The 20,380-nt window shown below is 26.1% G+C and overlaps 1 protein-coding gene across 1 annotated transcript in view; it reads right to left on the bottom strand.

Moving 5' to 3' along the window:
* LOC117172519 (poly(U)-specific endoribonuclease homolog) overlaps nt 1-20,355 on the bottom strand; it is a 24,031-nt gene extending 3,676 nt beyond the window's left edge. The window contains exons 1-9 of the mRNA XM_033360540.1: nt 20,238-20,355; nt 19,820-20,002; nt 14,219-14,451; nt 3,877-4,291; nt 1,978-2,400; nt 1,851-1,892; nt 1,291-1,770; nt 947-1,226; nt 447-879 (exon numbers count right to left, since the gene is read on the bottom strand). Coding sequence (XP_033216431.1) covers nt 447-879; nt 947-1,226; nt 1,291-1,770; nt 1,851-1,892; nt 1,978-2,400; nt 3,877-3,928 — 1,710 coding nt within the window. The 5' untranslated portion in view covers nt 3,929-4,291; nt 14,219-14,451; nt 19,820-20,002; nt 20,238-20,355. The remainder of the gene's footprint in view (nt 1-446; nt 880-946; nt 1,227-1,290; nt 1,771-1,850; nt 1,893-1,977; nt 2,401-3,876; nt 4,292-14,218; nt 14,452-19,819; nt 20,003-20,237) is intronic.
* Nucleotides 20,356-20,380: the final 25 nt, after the last annotated feature.

The following is a 20,380-nucleotide window of genomic DNA, read 5'->3' as shown; positions in this document are numbered from 1 at the left end:
CTTAGAATAATCTTTTATAATAAAAATTAAATGATTAAAAATTTTTCAGAAATGTTATGGTAAGTACCGATTATTTCTTGGTAACCGGGTATACGATATTCTGATTTTTTTTGTCCATAATTTGATAAGAATAAATAGAAAATAAATAAGGGAATAAAGTATAGGGAATCAGGGAATAAAGTATAGGTTTTTCTCTAGGAAAATAGAGTATAGGTTACTCTCGACGAATAGAGTATAGGTTCTTCTCTCGGGAAATAGAGTATAAGTCATTCTATCAGGAATAGAGTATACATTGTTCTCTCGGGGAATAGAGTATAAGTTATTCCTTCGGGGAAAAGAGTATAGGTTAGCTCTCGAGGAATAAAGTATAGATGCGCTTTTCTCCTTAAATCGGCACTGATCTTCAATATATTTGAAGGAAAGATTTGTATTATGAATCAACTCACATCTCCAAGATCAACTTTCTTGATGTACCCTAGATAGTCAGCCCTCCTCTTTAACTCCTCTGCATTGAAATAAATCCAATTATGAAGTCCAGAAACTTCTGTTCCCAATTTCAATTCCGTCATGAAGACATGCTCGAAACCACTGCTACCAATTTTTCCCTCACCTCGCGAGAAAAGATTAAACCACATCCTTCTGAGCAGATCCTTGTACTCGTAATAGTCCTTTCTGACAAGACCTTTATCTGCTAGGAACCTCATCGCATAGGACATGACATTTGTACTCAAGAAAGTGTCCACCAGAAGACTTTCTTCTTGACGTTGTGCTGGACTGATATATTCATTGGTTCTGGTGTCCAGTTGGTAATTATCGTAGATGGAAAGTACTTTTTGAATCGTTGGGATTTGGAGAGCTTCAGGTTTCACGTTTAACAACCTGGAAGATTTGAAGATTATTTTAAGTATCTTGAACCAGTTAAAATTATCTTAATTTTGGAACCTACGGTTGAGGTGCTTCATCGACAGGACTGTTTCCTGAAGTTTGTTTTTGAAGATTCAGAGTGATGTGCTTCATGGCATTGTTCGTATCTTTGATAAAGAGAGCCTCAGACAATTTTTCCAGATCTTCATTAGTGACTGTGTTGCCTTTGCTGAATGTAGGATTAGCCGAGAATTGCTGACCGGTAGTTGCAGCTCCAGCAGCTGCACCAGCAACTGCACCAGCAGCAAGAGTTCCTGTTGGAATTCCAGTTTTTCCTGGCTGCGAAGCTGGTTGGGTTCCTCCTATTCAGAAAGTTTGAAAATTAAGACATTACAAGTCTTAGCATGAAATTTATTAATAACTTACCTGGTTGAACTTGTCCAGTTTGACCTAAACTGGAATTTGGATGACCCTGTTTGGGTCCTGGAGTTGGGGAACTGGGTCTACTGCCACCAGCGGCAATTTCTGCGAATGTTTTACCACCTGTTGGAGACTGACTTCCACTAGATGGTGTTCCAATACTTCCTGGTCCAGAAGATGGTGAAGGAAGTTTTGGGAAATTCTGCTGACTTCCTGGATTAGTGGGACTCGCTGGTTTTGAAGGTTGAGAAGGATATCCTAAAGATCCGGGTCCTGGAGAAGGTATTGACTGACCCAGTGTTCCTGGTCTTGGAGTTTGAGAAGGAGAACTTAAGGATCCTGGGCCTGCAGAAGGAATTTCTTGACCTGGTGTTCCTGTTTTTTGAGGTTGGGAAGGATATCCTAAAGATCCTGGTCCTGCAGAAGGAACTTGTTGGCCAGTTCCTGGTTTTGGAGAAGATGGTGGAGTTTGTGGTCTTGGTGTTCCTAATTTTTAAAATGGGCATACATTATCTACGTTTTCTTGACTAGTATTAACTAAGATTTTTCTTATTAAATTACTATACCTGAAGCTGGTAACTGACTAGGACTTCCGGGAACTGGACTACCTGCAATTATGTTTATTACACGTTATTATCTCGTCAATATACCTATACTAGAGTTTTTTTTACTTTGGATTTATGTTTTGCTTGCCTGGGCGAGGTTGTTGACCAGGAGAAACAGCAGGGCCCTGACTTGGAAGCTTCGGCGGTATCCTTCCATCACCAGCACCAGTCAAATCAATAGCCCAGTCCCTGTATCCATTACTTGGTTTGGGTTTTGGTAGATCCAAACCCACCTCAGTTCCTGGATTAGGTCTCTGGGGTCTAGAATTGTCTCTGATATTTCCTCCAGTGTTTCCAACTCCAATTACCAATCCTGGATCAGCTGCTCCTGCCAAAGCTTTGTTTGTATTAACAGGTGCTGGTGCCTTCGTTGTTGGTGCTTTCGTTGTTGGAGCTTTTGTTGTTGGACCCGGTGTTATAACTGATTCAGGATTTGAAATCGGAGTTGGTTCTGTTTCTGTGCTGTTATCATCCTTCTTCTTCTTCCAGAATTTCCAACCAGCGTCCACATCTTTTTATTAGAAATTAGATAAGAGGATTAGATCATAAACAACTAGATAATGCTTTGCTGATTTGTGTAATAAAACAAAGAATTCATTTATCTATTTGAACTAAAACTGAATAAAAATTCCAAGAAACGGGTTTTTAATCGCCGGAATTTCCTCTATTTTATCCGGAACTCTAAACTCATTCCCTATTCGCTTTGCGAGACGTTTGACCTTCAGGTATTTATAGTGTCAATACTCGTTCTCAGTGTTGAATACATCAGGAGTCTTGCAATTCAAAAATTTCCATAAAAAAAGAATAATATTCGGAATTTCGGAACAGGGATAATTTAACGAAAAATATTTAACAGAGGGAATTAATTTTTAGCTACAAATATTGTTTGAAAATACTAGGAGGAACTGGTTAGAAAGCTGAATTTAACTATTTACAATAGTTAACTTGTAAAGATATAAAATTTAACAATTGAGATCTAAAAATATTATTCAAAAACACCTGCAGGAACTGGTTAGAAGATTCAGTTTTGCTATTTACAAAAGTTAAATTTTTTTATGCATCATTGTGATTACTTTTTGGGAGTTTGAACAGAGATCTTGTAAAGATATCAAATTTAAAAATTGGGACCTAGAAATATTGTTAAAAAATACCTGCAGGAATTGGTTACAAGCTTCAGGTTTGCTATTTACAAAACTTAGATTTTCTTTCAGCATCAATTTTCGAATGTTTAAACACAGATGTTGTAAAGATATCAAATTTGACTATTGGGACTTAAAAATATTGTTGAAAAACACCTGCAGGAATTGGTTACGAGCTACAGTTTTGCTATTTACAAAAGTTAGATTTTCTTTAAGCATCATTGTTATCAATTTTCGGGTGTTTGAACACAGATCTTGTAAAGATATCGAATTTAACAGTTGGGACCTAAAAATATTGTTAAAAAACACCTGCAGGAATTGGTTACGAGCTACAGTTTTGCTATTTACAAAAGTTAGATTTTCTTTAAGCGTCATTGTTATCAATTTTCGGGTGTTTGAACACAGATATTGTAAAGATACCAAATTTAACAATTGGGACCTAAAAATATTGTTAAAGGACACCTGCAGGAATTGGTTACAAACTTCAGGTTTGCTATTTACAAAAGTTAGATTTTCTTTGAGCATCAATTTTCGAATGTTTAAACATAGATGTTGTAAAGATATCAAATTTAACTATTGGGACTTAAAAATATAGTTAAAAAACACCTGCAGGAATTGGTAACGAGCTACAGTTTTGCTATTTGCAAAAGTTAGATTTTCTTTAAGCATCAATGTTATCAATTTTCGAATGTTTGAACACACATCTTGTAAAAATATCAAATTGATCAATTGGGACCAATTGTGACCTAAAAATATTGTTGAAAAACACATGCAGGAATTGGTTACAAGTTTCAGTTTTGCTATTTACAAAAGTTATATTTTCTTTAAGATTGTTCTGAAACACTTACCAGCGATTAAGGAGATGGAGAGCAAAAAAACAACAAAGTAGAGAGACTTCATCTCTCTGATTTTTGTTCAGAAAAATCAGAAGAAACTGTTTCAGTCCGACTGAAACTTAAATCCGTCGATTGTCTCGAACGTCTTACGAAGAACTGAGTCGTTGTGAGAAGTTTACTCAGGAGATGGAAGCAACTACACTTTCCCCGAGACAAAGCCGCCTATTGGTCAGTGGAAGGTTTAAACGATCTGAGACCGTGACAGAGGTCGTTATACGATTCTTAAGATGCATAGTTATATGGATTTCCTCTTTTGCTGGTGTGGTCATACATACAAGTGCGAATAATTGATACTATGTATAATCATGTTACATCCAATTTGCGATGATGTCAGATTCGGCTCAGAAGGTCATCGAGATGAGACCTTCTGGAAAAAAACAGGATAATGATTTAGATTAAGCGAAAAAAAATATTGATTTAAAGAAATAGTTAATACTGATATCGCTTGTTTACTCTGCTTTTCTAGATTAACCCAATTTCGTAATTCTGCTTTCTTGTTATAAGCTACTTAATAATATAAAATTTTGCTAATTTATTTGGAAATTTGCCAATTGCTAACTAATTTTATACTAGCAATGGTCATTTGCACGCTATGTGCACGATCAGTTTCTTATTATCAAATTCTCAAAATAAATATTTCAGTGTGGCTTCTAAAAACAAAAAACAATTTTCTGGTCATTTCTTGGTTACCAAACATTTTTTCAAGACGTGCAAATTAAATATTTAGAGCTTTGATGACTGAAGAAAAATTATATTAAATGCTGAATCCTTAAATTCAAAATCAAAGAATTTAGAACATTATAACTTTTCTAAATTTAAAGTATTTAAAATTAAATCATTTTTAATTCATAAATTCATCAATTTTATTAGACTTCTCAGACTTTTGGTTCTTTCTTCTTGGCTGAAAGAAGCCTAATTTCTTTTCTTTGAGTATATTTAGGCAAAGATAATTGAAATATTATTTATTCATAAAAATTAGCATTCAGAAGCGTTCTACTCAATTTTTTGGACAGAGTTAACAAGTTTTAAAATATTTCCAGGGATTTAAAAAAATTTCAACAGACGTCAAAAGAATTTCTAGAATTTCCAAAAGTTTTAATTAGGGACCGTATTTCTCTCTTTTTTCAATAATTTTTTATTTTCCTTAATGATTTATATTCAAATACCGGCATTTCAATCTTGTAACACTTTTAACATAGAATCTTTTATAATCGGAATAAAACAGTATTTCGGATACAAATTTAAAATCTTTAAATTGTTTAATTTATTTTAAACATAAAAATAAGAAAAAAAAAGAATTTTCACTCAAAAAAGAAATAAAGGTTTATCTAAATTGTTGTACCTTCAAGCCAAAAGGTGAATTTTCTCTAAAAAAATTTAATTTTCAAAAAAAAAATATGACTTTTTAGCAAAAATTTATTTTACACGAAACTGATGCATTTTTAGCCAACAAAAATGAAAGTTCAAATCAAGAAAATGATTTTTTTACTAAAAAAGGTAGAACTTTCAACTAAAAAGATAAATTTTTAAAAAATGGAAGAGTTACATTTTCAGTAATTACATTTCATTTTTAACCAAAAAGATTAGCCTTTATTTTGAAAATTTTTTTTAACAATGTAGCTTAACTTCAACCTAAGTAGTTGAATTTTCCTTAAAAAAAATTAAATTTCAACAAAATAGATAAACTTTCGACCAAAGAGATGAATTTTCATCTAAAAATATAAGTTAAACAAAATATTTTATTACTCAAGCACAGGCCAATAATTTTTAACAAAAAGTTGCATTTTCATACAAAAAAATGTCAAAAAAATAGTTGAATTTACTGTTAAAAAAGATTTTTGTTGACTATTTACAATGAAAATACGAATTTTTAATCAAGAAATAAGATTCTACGAAAAAAATTGAATTTTCATACTTAAAAGACTAATTTTTAATAGAAAACGATGACTTTTTAATGTGCTTTTTTATTGTGGTTTGATAATAGTAATAATAAAAAGGACGAAATAAATTCTATTTTTTCTTTCTACTTTTGTATTCCGGTCCAAAAAAAAAGAATTTTTTTCTTTTCTTTTTTAGGAAATTTTTTTGCTTTTTTGACGTTGCAGTAGAAACATTTTGTGGCAGTTTTCCAAATTTGGTCGTTATATTCTTGATTTTTTGTAAGGAATTTAAATTTCTTAAATTTTGACTTTTTAATAAAATTGTTGAATTCTTTACCAAATAGTTGCATTTTTATTTTCATCAAAAAAAAAAAGGTTCCAGTTTCCTTTACAAGGTCGAAATATGAATTTTTTGCAAAAAATAAGTTTCTGTGGAAAAAAATTAATTTTCAATTCAAAAAAACTAATTTTTCTTGATCGAAAAGGATTAATTTTTTACTAAATAGTTGAATTCTCTGCCAAATAGTTGCACCGTTATCCAAGAAATATGAAAGTTGTATTAAAAAAGAGGATTTTTTAAATAAAAAAAACTACAACTTTTTCTCAAGGTGAACTTTCATCCAGAAAAGATTTGAGTTCCTTTTTCAACACCGAAATATAAATTTTAAACAAAAGGACGCATGAAAAATCTCGAAAAATAAAATTCCCGAAAATATAAAATTTTCAAAAATATAAATTTGACGAAATATAAATATCCGAATTGGAAAATTCCCGAATAATAAAATTTTCGACAGAAAATTTCCGAAAAATGAAGATCCAAAAAAATGTATAATATTACTGTATTTGAAAATTTCTGAATAACAAAATAGACAAGTGAAAATCCCGAAAGATAAATATCCCGAATAAGAAATTTCCCGTACAGTTTATAATATCCCGAATTTGAAAATTTCTGAGTGATAAAAGGGACGACCGAAAAAACTCGAAAGACAAAATTCCCGAATAAAAAAAAAATTTGCGGAATTCTAAAATTGTCGAAATATAAAAGTCCCGAATTGGAAAATTCCTGAATAATAAAATTCTCGTACAATTTATAATATTAGTGAATTTGAAAATTCCTGAATAATAAAACGAAAAACTTAAAAATCCCGGAAAATAAAATTCCAGAAACAAAAAAATTCCTGAATTGGAAAATTTCGTAATGATAAAATGCCCGAAACTATAACAATTTAGACAAAAAACTAACATATAATAAAATTCCCGAAAAAAATTATATTATTACCGAATTTGAAAATTCTGGAATAATAAAAGCGGCGATTGAAAACGCCCATAAATAAAATTTCCGAAACTATAAAGTTCCCGACTTTGATATTTCCTGAATAATAAAATTCCTGAAATGATAAAATGGCCGAAATATAAAAATCCAGAATTGGAAAATCCCCGTATAAAAAATTTCCTGAAGAATTTATAATATTGCCGAATTTGAAAATTCCCAAATAATAAAAGGGACGATTGAAAAATCTAGAAAAATAAAATTCCGAAAACTATAAAAATCTCGAATAATAAAGTTCCCCTAACTATTTATAATGGTACCGAATTAAAAAATTCTGAATAATAAAATTCCTGAAAAGTTTATAATATTACTGAAATATAAAAATCCGAACTGGAAAATTCACGAATAATAAAATTTTCGTCACAAAATCCCCGAATAATAAAATTCCAGAAGATTGTATAATACTGCCGAATTTAAAAATTCCCAAACAATAAAATTCCAAAACAGTTCATAATATTACCGGCATATAAAAATCCGCATTGGATAATTCCCGTAAAATAAAATTTCCGTCACAAAATCCCCGAATAATAAAATTCCAAAAAATTGTACAATACTGCCGAATTTTAAAATTCCCAAATAATAAAATTCCAAAACCGTTTATAATATTACCGAAATATAAAAATCCGAATTGGAAAATTCCCGATTAATGAAATTCCCGTCAGAAAATCCCCGAATAATAAAATTCCACAAAATTTTATAATACTACTGAATTTGAAAGTTCCTGAGTAATAAACCAGACGACTAAAAAATCCCAAAAATATAAAATTCCTGAAACTATAAAGCTCCTGAATTGGAAAATTCCCGAATAATAAAATTCCAGAAATGATAAAATTGCCAAAATATAAAAATCCGGAATCGGAAAATTCCCAAACAATTTATAATATTGCCGATTTTGAAAATCCCTAAATAATAAAAGGGAAGGTTGGAAAATCTTGGAAAATAAAATTTCCGGGCAGCTTCTAATATTACCGAATTTCAAAATGCCCAAATATTAAAATTCCGGAATAGTTTATAATATACCCGAAATATAAAAATCCGAAATGTTAAATTTTCGAATAATAAAATTTCAAAAAATTTTATAAGACGACTAAATTTGAAAATTCCTGAATAATAAAAGAGACGACTGAAAAATCCCAAAGAATAAAATTCCCGAAAAATGTATAATATTACCGAATTTGAAAATTCCTGATTAAGAAAAGGGGCAATTGAAAATTCCTAAAAATAAAATTCCCGAAACTATAAAATTCTTGAATTGAAAAATTTCCGAATATTAAAGTTTTTTTGAATAATAAAATTTAGGGATATTGAAACAGATTTAGAAATATTTCAAATAATTTTCAAGAGATTATATACAATTTTCGAGGATTTCAATAATTCTAATTGAATTAAAAAAACTCTTAAGAAGAGATTTTTACCAATTTCCTGAAATTTCAACGGATTATATAATATTTAAAAGAATTTTAAAGTATTCATTTACAAGAATTTAAATTTTTTTCATGATTTCAAAAATGTTAAAACATTTTTGAACCTTTTGAATTGATTTCAAGAATTTTTTAAGATTTTTAAAAGATTCAAAAAAAGTTAAAATATCTTAGGGTATTTCCAAAGATTCCAATTAATTTTTAAAAGATAACAAAATTTTTAATGCATCTCCATTAAATGAATGATTTTAAGGAATTCAAAAAATGTATATTATTTTAGAGAATTTCGAAACATTTACGGGGACTTTATAGGATTTATAAGGTTTCAAAATATTTCAAAAGATTCCAAGGATTTTTTAAGGGTTTTAGTGGATTTCGATTTTCAAAGAATTCAATGATTTTAAGGATTTTTAAAAGCTTTCAGTTTATTTTAATATTGTCTTCTGCGATAATAATGAAACTGCTTTGTAAAATATTCAACTATTTCATCATGAAATTACTTTTTGTTTAAAATTAATATTTTGATGGTAAAAAGTCAACTAAAATCTTTTTTGGATGAGAATCCAATTTTTTTTATTGGCATTTTTAATTTAAAAATTCATCTATTTTGTTAAAACTGCATCTTTTTGGATAAAAATTCATCCGTTTTGTTAAAAAGTGAATTATTTTGTAAAAGAATGTACTTTTTATTTTAAATAATTGTTTTTGTATTGAAAAGTCCACTGAAATCTTCTTAGGATAAAAATTAAACTATTATATTTTAAATTGGTATGTTTAATTTAAAAATTCTATTTTAATAAAAAAATTAATCTTTTTTGGATGAAAATGCAACTGTTTGGTTGGAAATTAAAAAATGTTTAAAATTCATCCTTTTTTATTTAAAATTTAACTTTCCTTAACATTCGTCCTTCAGGTTTAAAAATTTAAGTACCGATGCAGAAAATTTACTTCTTCAAACCTCATATTTTAATATTGAAAAATCAAATTAAAATATTTTTTGGAAAAAACTTAACTATTTTTGTTGTTGAAAATTGGTCTTTTTTTTGAAAATTCATCACTTTTTGTTGAAATTTGATCTTTCTTGGATAAAAATGCAACTGTTTGGTTGAAAATTCAATTATTTCGTAAAAATTACTTTTTTTAAAAATTAGTATCTTGATGTTGAAAAGTCAATTGAAATCTTTTTTTGATAAAAATGCAACTGTTTATTTGAAAATTCAAACTAAAAACTTTTTTGGATGAAAATTCCACTTTTTTGAATTTCTCTTTTTTAGTAAAAAATTTTTCTTTATTGTCAAATTTTGTTTGAAAATGTATTATTTGGATGAAGTTTTATTTCTTTGGTTGAAAATTTAACTACTTTCATGAAAATTAATTTTGTTTTGGAAAATTTATATTTTCTGGTTGAAAATTCAATTTTTTTACAGAAAATTCGTCTTTTAATTTAAAGGTTTAATAATTTCTTTCCATTTTTTTTCTTTTGATGACTAAAAAATCTTTATTTGTTGAAAATTCGACTTTTTTGTTTGAAGATTCATTTGTTTTCTAATGAAAAAATATTTTTATTTAAATCTTTGTAAAAAGAATGGATTTATATATTAGCAATTTCATAAATGCATTAATTTTTGTATTACCACAAATAAAATTAATCTTTTTCGTTGAAATATCGGCTCTTACACTTTGTTGTTGAAAATTAATCTTTTTAGATAGAAAATTGAATTAATTTGTTTGAATTTTAATTATTAAAAAAAATTCAAGTATTGCGATAAAAAGTCATTTTTTTGGTAGAAAAGTCATTTTTTGAATAAGTGATTACATTTTTTAAATTAAAAAAATAGAATTAAACCTAAAAAGTTAAAAAAATCAGTTGAAAATTATATAATTTCTAATTGGAAGTTTAAAAATAATTAATCAAGGCCTAATCGAGCCGTTATAAATTAAATAATTCCAAACCAAAATATTAATATTTTAAATAATCTTTCTCCATTTTCCTGTAAAAAAGAAAAAAGTTAAGATAGGTGAGAAATACTGCGGGGGGGGGGGGGGGGGGGGGGGGTTCGTCACCGCATAAATGCATGCCTCTTAGTTTAAGATTAAAATTAAAATGATAGTTGAAACAAATAATATTTTGTTAAAAGATTTTTTTTCAGCATTTTTCATTGGAATTAAGAAAACAGTTTTGCAATCACTCACTTTATCCACATTTTCTTATCGCCTACTTATACTTTCTAATTCTTTTCATTGAAAAACATGACTCAAGTGTATTTTTTCTTAACAAAAGCAAACAAACTTGATAAAAGAAATTTAAATTTCCATCTTAGAAAAGATAAGAAAAATGTTTTTTTTTTGCTTTAAATGAAGGGTAATCATGAGCTTCAAATATCTTCAAACTAAAAATTTTTGAACTCAATTTTTCTTTAGAGAAATTATCTTTCTGATAAATTATAAGAAGTTTAGAAGCAAATTTAAAATCTTCGAGAGAAGTAAATATTTTGAAAATCAAACAAAACCAAAAATTTCGATTTACATTTTTTATTTTGATGACTAGTCAAAAATGAAGACTCAGGATAATAAATTTCTATGATTTATAAAAGAATTGTGAAAGAAAAAAACTTGTTTTATGGAAAAAGATGAAAACTTTGGAAACATAAATATTTTAACAATAGTTTTTGAAACTGAATTTCTTCTTACTATTTCTTCAGAACAATTTTTTTTATATGGTTGCATTTAAATCAATCATGAATTTTTTAAATAAATAAATAATCTTCAAATATATTCATTATAAACTAACGGGAATTTTATCATTCAAGATTTTAAATTCGGTATTTTATAAATTATTCGTGAATTTTCGGTTCAGGATTTTCATCTTTCGCCAGTTTTATATTTTCGGAAATTTTAAATTAAAATTAAAATTAAAATAAAATTAACGAATTGGAAAATTCTCGAATAATAAAATTTCGAAACTGTTTTTAATATAACCAAATTTGAAAATTCCCAAATAATAAAAAAGAAGACTGAAAAATCTCAAAAAATAAAATTCCCGAAATATTAAATTCCCGGTTGATAAAATTTCAGAAATATTTATAATAATACCGAATTTGAAAAATCCCGAATAATAAAATTCCCAAAAAATTTACAATATTACTGAATTTGAAAATTCCTGTATAATAAAACGGACCAAGAGAAAATACCGGAAAAAAATTCCCGAATGATAAAAGTGTCAAAATTATAAAATTGTCGAAATATGCAAATCCCAAATTAGAAAATGCCTCATTAATGAAATTCCTGATAGAAAATTCCCAAAAAATAAAATTCTCGTCTAATTTATAATATTAGCGAATTTTAAAATTCCTCAATAATAAAAGGGACAACTGAAAAATCTCGAAAAATACAATTTAAATTTTAAAATTCCTAAATAATAAAATGCACCAATGAAAAATACTGAAAAAAATACCGAATAATAAAATTCCCGAAGAATAAAAGTATCGAAATTATAAAATTTTCGAAATATCAAAATCCTGAATTTGAAATTCCTGAATAATGAAATTCCCGAATAATAAAATTCTTACCTAATTTATAATATTAGCGAATTTGAAAATTCCTGAATAATAAAAGGGGCAAATGAAAAATCTCGGGAAAAAAATTTGGGAAAATATAAAATTTCCGAATTAGAAAATTCCCTAATAATAAAATTCCGGAAATTAAAAAATTGCCGAAATATAAAAATCCAGAATTGGAAATTTCCTGATAATAAAATTTCAGAAATTTTTATAATATCCCGAATTTAAAAATGTCCGAATAATAAAAGGGACAACTGAAAAATCCAAATAAATAAAATTCCCGAAATTATAACATGGTCGAAATTTAAAATCCCGAATTCGAAAATTCCTGAATAATAAAATTTCCTATAGAAAATTCCCGAATAATAAAATTCTTGACCAATTTATAATATTAACAAATTGGAAAATTCCTGAATAGTAAAGGAGACTACCGAAAATTTTGAAAAATAAAATTCGCGAAACTATATAATACCCGAATTGGAAAATTCCAAAATAATAAAATCTCTAATAATAAAATTTCTGAAATATAAAATTCCCTAACAGTTAATATATATTGATTAAAAGCCAGTTTTTTACTTTACATTGGGACAACTAAAAATTCCCGAAAAATAAAATTCCTGATCCTGTGAAATTTACTCATTTTTACACCATAGAAAAGTTGTTTTTTTAATAAAAATAATTTGTTGATTAATAATTCAATAATTAAATATTTTTTTGAAAGAGCTTGTTTTTAATGTTTCAAGTTTTTGAAAATTGTTATCTTAATTAAAAATAATAATTGTATAAAAAATCGTATCACAAATAAATTCCAAAACCCAAAGATTTGGACCAAATTATATTCTTCCAAACTTTGATTTGGTTACAAGAACGTTAAATTTATTATTTATTTTTTAAATTAAAAATTATTTTTTTATTAAATTTATCTATTTTTTTAAAAGTCTAAATTCAAAGAATTCGGAAATTTTCTAGTTCGGATATTTTATAATTAGAAAATTTTCTGTCAGAAATGTTATTATTCGGGAGATTTAAAAATCGATAATATTATGGGACGACTGGAAAATCCCGAAAAATAAAATTCTCGACACTGTAAAATTCCCGAATTCCAAAAATTTCCGAATAATAAAATTTCTTATCATTAAATTCCTGGATAATAAAATATTCTAACATTCGAAAAATTTCTGAGTAATAAAATTCCTGACATAAATTGGCCGAATTATAAAATGTCCGAACTAAAAAAAATTCCCGAATTTAAGCAATTAATTTTTTTATAAATCTTATATATTTATTTAAATCAAAATAATAAAATATTTGAAAAAAAATGTTTTTCATTTCAAAGTTTCTAAAATTATTGTTTAAAATTAAAATAACAATAATTGAGAAGAATATACTTCTGGATAAACTGGTTTTTCAATTATTGCTATTTTAATTTTAAACAATAATTTGAGTAACTTTGAATGTTAAAAATATATATTTTTATGATTTATGAGATTATAACTCTTTAATTTTAGAATTTTTTCCGTGAATTTTACAGTGTCAGGAATTTTATTAGTCGAGGGCAAAAACTTTCTCGTTAAAAAATTTTGAGGCTCACCGCACAAAGTTTTTAAAAAATTTTTTCAATGGTTTTTATTCACTTTTTTTTCAAACACTTTTATTTTTTTGAATTTCGCCATGGAATTCTTAATAATTAAAAAATATGCACATCATTTATTATCAAATAATATATATTGAAACAAGAACTTTATCAAATTCATTTCGAAAATCATAATTTAACGATCAAACTTATAATTAATAATAGTTATTCAATAACATCATCAATACTTTACCTACTTTATAATAAAAGTTTTAAATTCATAAGTGAATAAAATAAATGTCAAGAAAATTAATTATTGTTCATTAACGGAAAATAAACAGAAGCCCATACAAATAACATAATCAAAAGGACAGCCATAATTTTTGAACGAAAACTGTCCCATCCTATCAAAATGAATCTTTGTCCCCTCGTTGCCACTGGAACTGCTGACTGAAAACAAAAGTTGTCATAATTATGAATAAAATTTTTGTTTTCAAACAAATAGTTTTTTCTTTTATTTTTTTTTAAACCTCATCATCTGAATCTTCGACGATGAGGGTCTCAGTACTGGGCAGACGATTCATTTGGATTCCTTTTTCTTGAGTTTTAGGTAAGGTTCTATCTTTAGATAAAAAAAAACTTGAAGTTTCAGGATCAACCGACGAATCCGGTTTTTGCTGATCCTTGACAATTTTTTGTTGAGCCTCAAACCGGTCCTCCTTTTTTTCTTGTTTAAATGGAACACCAGTTTTCTGAACTCCCCCTATAAAAATGATTTACGGTGAACTCTTGCGAATTTCAAGGCCCGCGAAACGTAAAAATTTCCGAATTTCAAGGCGGGAGGGCCCCCCACTTCTACCGCGAGTCGTCAGGTTATTTTCAGTGTTTTTCAAGTTTTTGTTGACGTACGACGTGACAAATATAACATTTCCTTATAATAGTACAAATTAGGAACTAATAATCAATAAAAATTTGTATTTCTGATTCTAATTTATTGGAAAAAAGGGTTATTGGAAAATTTCAAAAATTCCAAAATATTTATTTCTCATTCTAATTTATTGGAAAAAGGGGGTATTGGAAAATTCAGGATACTTTTATAAGGCTCAAAAACGATTCAAGTCAAACTCCAAAGAATTCAAATGCATTATATTCATAAAAATCCAAGGAGAATTAAACAAATAATTCAAGGGAATTTGAAAATTCAAAAGTATAACAAATTCATTGAATTCAGTAAATTATAAATTTAAGCGAATTCAAAAGACTGAATTACATAACACAAATATAATAAAAAATTGAATTGAGTGAATTTCGAACATTTCAAAAGAATTTAAGAGAATTCAGAATTCAAATTAATTGCAAAAAATATTTTAAAATCACTTCAAATCTTTGAAATCCTAGAAAATTCAACACTTTTTGTGAATAGATTTTTTTAATACATTGAAATATTATAAAATCACCTAAAATTCTATGAAATTCAATGATTTTTTTTAAGTCCTCTAAAATTTTTAAAAATAAGAGCTTTTCAAAGCCCTTAAAATCATAAAAGATGTTTTAAAACCTTCTAGGTCCTTGAAAATCATCCTATATCTTCCAAAATTCTTTCAAACCACATGAAAATATTTTTAAATTTCTTAAAATCCTTGGAAATTTTAGGAAATGTTAAAACATTCTAATCCGTTTGAATTTTTTGAGTCGTTGAAATGAATAAAAAAAATCCCTAAAATATTTAAGATCTTCTGAAATTTTTTGATATCCCTTTGTAATTTTTAAAACATTAAAATGCCTTGGAATAATTAAAAACATTTAAAAACATTTCAAATATTTTAAAACTTTTTCAAGTTCTTGAAAATTCCTTAGATTTAAAAAAAAAATGCCATAAAATTTTGAAAATCCTTAGAAACCCCTTCAAATTCTTGAAATGAATTAAAAATTTCTTTGAATCTTTTAAAATGCTGTAAATTATTTCAAATCTTTAAAAACTTTCTTAGAGCTCTTAAAAATTTCTTGGAATTTTTAAAAATACCTTAAATTTTGAAAATTCTTTGAAACCCAATTCAAATTATTGAAATTTATTGAAAATTTTTTGAATCTTTTGAAATACCCAAAAATATTTCGAATCTTTTACAATCTTTAAAATCTTTTTTAAGTACTTAAAAATTCCTTGGAATTTAAAAACATACCATAAAATTTTGAAAATCTTTTAAAACTTTTAGAGCCTTTGGAAATTCCTTGGAATTAAAAAATATAACCTAAAATCTTTCAAATACCCCTTGAAATGATTGAAATGTATTAAAAAAGTCTTGGAATCTTTTCCAAAATCCTCAAATATTTTAAATCTTAAAATTTTTTTGGAAATTCCTTGAAACTTTTGAAGCTCTCGAAAATTCCTTGGAACTTTAAAAAATACCCAAAAATTTAGAAATCCTTTTAAAACCCTTAAAATTATTGAAATATACTAAAAATATCTTGAAATCTCTTAAAATGCCCTAAAATAGTTTTAATTTTTTGAAACCTTTTGAAATCCCTTGAAAATTTTGAAGATCTTGAAAATTCCATGGAATTGTCTAAAATACCCTACAATAATTTGGAAATTCTTTGAAATCCCTTCAAATTATTGCAATCTATTAAATATTCTTTGGAATCTTATGAAATACCCTAAAATATTTTTAATTCTTTAAAATCTTTGAATGCTTTTAAAGATCTACAAAATTCCTTGGAATTAAAAAATGCACTTTAAAATGATTGAAATTCTTTAAAATCCCTTGAAATTACTGAAATATTTTAGAAAACCCTAAAATATTTTAAAGCCCTTGGAACTTCTGAAGCTTTTGAAAATTCCAAGGGATTTTTAAAAATATCCTAAGTCTTCCAAATTCTTTGAAATCTCTTAAAACTTTTGAAGATTTTAAAAACTCCAAGGATTTTTTTTTAATATCCTGAAATCTTTTAATTCCTTTGAAATTCCTTTAAAATATTTAAATGTATTATAAATTTCTTGGAATATTTTTAAATATACCCTAAAATATTTAAAATCTTTTGAAACTTTTAAAAACTCTTTAAAATACCTTCAAATTATAGAAATTAAAAATATTGCAATGTATCCAAAGTTTCTTGGAATCTTTCTATATACCCTAAAATATTTCGAATTCTTTCTTATATTTTGAAATCTCTTGAACCTTTTCAAGCTCTTAAAATGTTTTTGGATTTTTTTAAATGCCCTAAAATATTTCAAATCATTTGAAATCTCTTCAAATTATTAAGATTCATTAAAAATCTCTTGGAATCTTTTAAAATACCCTAGAATATTTAAAATCTCTTGAAACTGCTCAAGCTCCTAATTATTTTTTGAAATCTTTTTAAAAACCCTAAAATATTTTAAAAACCTTGGAATTTTTGGAGATTTTGAAAATTTCTTAGAATTTCTAAAAATATCCTAAATCTTTCAAATTCTTTGAAATCCCTTAAAACTTTTGAAGATTTTTAAAATTCCAACGATTTTTTATTATTATCCTGAAATCTTTTAATTCCTTTGAAATCCCTTTAAATTATTTAATTGTTTAAAAAAAATTTTGGAATATTTTTAAATATACCCTAAAATACTTCAAATCATTTTAAATCTTTTAAAACTTTTAAAAACTCTTTAAAATAATTTGAAATTTAAAAAAATACCCTGTCATCTTAAAAACAGCCTAAGATTTTGAAAATTCTTAAAAATCCGTTCAAATGATAGAAATTAAAAATATTGCAATCTATCAAAAGTTTCTTAAAATCTTTCTATATACCCTAAAATATTTCGAATTCTTTCTTTTATTTTTAAATCTATTGAAACTTTTCAAGCTCTTAAAATTTTTTTGGATTTGTTTAAAATGCCCTAAAATATTTCAAATCATTTGAAATCTCTTCAAATTATTAAAATTCATTAAAAATCTCTTGGAATCTTTTAAAATACCCTTACATATTTCAAATTCTTCGAAAGAATACCCTAAAATATGATAAGTTTTTTTAAATCTTATGAAATTCTTTGGAACTTTTGAAACTCTTGAAAGTTTCTTGGAATTTTTTTAAATACTCTAAAATCTTTAAAATCCCTTGAACCTTTTGAAGCACTTGAAAATTTCTTAGAATTTAAGAAAACACCCTACGATAATTTGGAAATTCTTTCAAATCCCTTCAAATTATTGCAACCTATTAAATATTCTGTGGAATCTTATAAAATACCCTAAAATATTTTTAATTCTTTGAAATCTTTGAATTCTTTCAAAGATCTAGAAAATTCCTTGGAATTAAATAAAAATGTATTCTAAAATTATTGAAATTCTTTAAAATTCCTTAGAAATTACTGAAATCGATTTAAGATTTCTTGGAATCTTTTAAAATACCCTAGAATATTTAAAATCTCTTGTAACTGCTCAAGCTCCTAATTATTTTTTGAACTCTTTTAAAAAACCCTAAAATATTTTAAACCCTTGGAACTTTTGAAGCTTTTGGAAATTTCTTAGAGTTTCTAAAAATATCCTAAATCTTTTAAATTCTTTGAAATCCCTTGAAACTTTTCAAGATTTTTAAAATCCTAAGTAATTTTTTTTAATATCCTGAAATCTTTTAATTCCTTTGAAATCCCTTTAAATTATTTAATTGTTTAAAAAAATTTTTGGAATATTTTTAAATATACCCTAAAATATTTCAAATCATTTTAAATCTTTTAAAACTTTTAAAAACTCTTTAAAATAATTTGTAATTTAAAAAAATACCCTGTCATCTTAAAAACAGCCTAAGATTTTGAAAATTCTTTAAAATCCCTTTGAATTATAGAAATTAAAAATATTGATCTCTATCAAAAATATCTTGGAATCTTTCTATATACCCTAAAATATTTCGAATTCTTTCTTATATTTTGAAATCTATTGAAACTTTTCAAGCTCTTAAAATTTTTTTGGATTTTTTTAAAATGCCCTAAAATATTTCAAATCATTTGAAATCTCTTCAAGTTATTAAAATTCATTAAAAATCTCTTGGAATCTTTTAAAATACCCTTACATATTTCAAATTCTTCGAAGCAATACCCTAAAATATGTTAAGTTTTTTTTTAAATCTTATGAAATTCTTCGGAACTTTTGAAACTCTTGAAAATTTCTTGGAATTTTCTAAAATACCCTAGAATCTTTTAAATACCCTAAAATATTTCAAATCCCTTGAATCTTTTGAAGCACTTGAAAATTTCTTGGAATTTTAAAAAATACACTAAAATTTTAAAATCCTATGAAATCCCTTCAAATTATAGAAATTCATTCAAAATTTCTTGAAATCTTTTCAAATTCCTTGAAATTTTTTAAAGCTATAGTAAATGCCTTGGAATTTTCCAAAATACTATAAAATTTGGAAATCCTTTGAAACTCCTTCAAATTATTGAAATTTATCAAAATTGTCTTGGAATCTTTCCAAAAGCCCTAAGATATTTCAAATGCTTTAAAATCTTTTGAAATCTCTTGAAACTTTTTAAGCTCTTAATTTTTTTGGAATCTTTTAAAATACCCTCAAATATTTCCAATTCTTTAAAATCCCTTAAAATTAATAAGATTGATTCATAATGTATTGGAATCTCTTAAAATACCCTAAAAAATGTAATTCTTTGAAATCTTTTGAAATCTTATAAAATTTTTTGGAATCTTAAAATAAACCCTAAAAAATTGCAAAAGTGATCTGAGAAAAAAAGTTACTAAAATTGAGCATTGACCAACCTAATTTTGACAGTTCCTGATTTTCCCCTCATTTTCAGGCTTTCTTACGTCAGCGAAAACCTGAGAATCAGGAAATAATCAGGGAAAATTCAGGGTTTTTGAAAAAATTTCTCCATAAGCTAAAAAGAATTTTTGGTGAAAAATAGAAAATAAATGTCTTATATTTTACATAACAAAACAATATATTTTTAGTTATGAATTTTTAAAAAATTTTCTATATAATTTAAAAAGTAAAATAAAATCTTTAAGCTTTGTTTAAGCAGAAAATATTTTATTAAATTATTATTTTTCAGTTGATAAAAATATTTTAAAAAATTTAAATAATGCAAAAATAAGAAAATATTCAAAATGGAAAATGATTATTTTTTAATTAATTACACAGAAATTACTCACCCTTCTCGTTATCTCGACGTCCTGTAATCTTGCTTTTTGTAGAACAAAATCTTCACTCAAGAATGTGGTTTTTCGAGTCCTCAAAACTCGTTTAAAATTAATTTCGTTCTCGTTTTGAAGAAAATTGTCAAAATAGTCACCGCGTTCAGTTGTACACGAAGTTTCTTGAATTCTCTCACTATACTGATAAAGCTGACCGATTAATTGCCAACTCAGGGTTCAGTGACTCGATAGCAATAAAAAAATGTATTACAATTTTATAATTGATATTTTCTATGGAATTTTGTATTTTATTACACTCAATCTGTTAAAAATTAATTTTTTTTAAATATTTTATAAATAATTATCTTAGCTTTATTTTTTAAATAAATTTATATATTATGTTTAATATTATAAAAGAACAGTAAAAAATTCTTACCATCTCAGACACATGGGGGAAAAATTCTTCTGTACTTTGGTAGTCGAAGGAAAAGAAATTTTATTTGATTAACCGTAAAATTATAATTATTAAAAAAATTATTCTCTAGCCTCTCATCAATATTTATGACAGGCATGCCGGAC

The sequence above is a fragment of the Belonocnema kinseyi genome, chromosome 5 (genome assembly GCF_010883055.1).
Source record: "Belonocnema kinseyi isolate 2016_QV_RU_SX_M_011 chromosome 5, B_treatae_v1, whole genome shotgun sequence".
NCBI classification, from domain to species: Eukaryota; Metazoa; Arthropoda; class Insecta; order Hymenoptera; family Cynipidae; genus Belonocnema; species Belonocnema kinseyi.
Note: the sequence above shows the minus strand (reverse complement) of the source record. Positions and strands in the feature narration are given on the sequence as shown.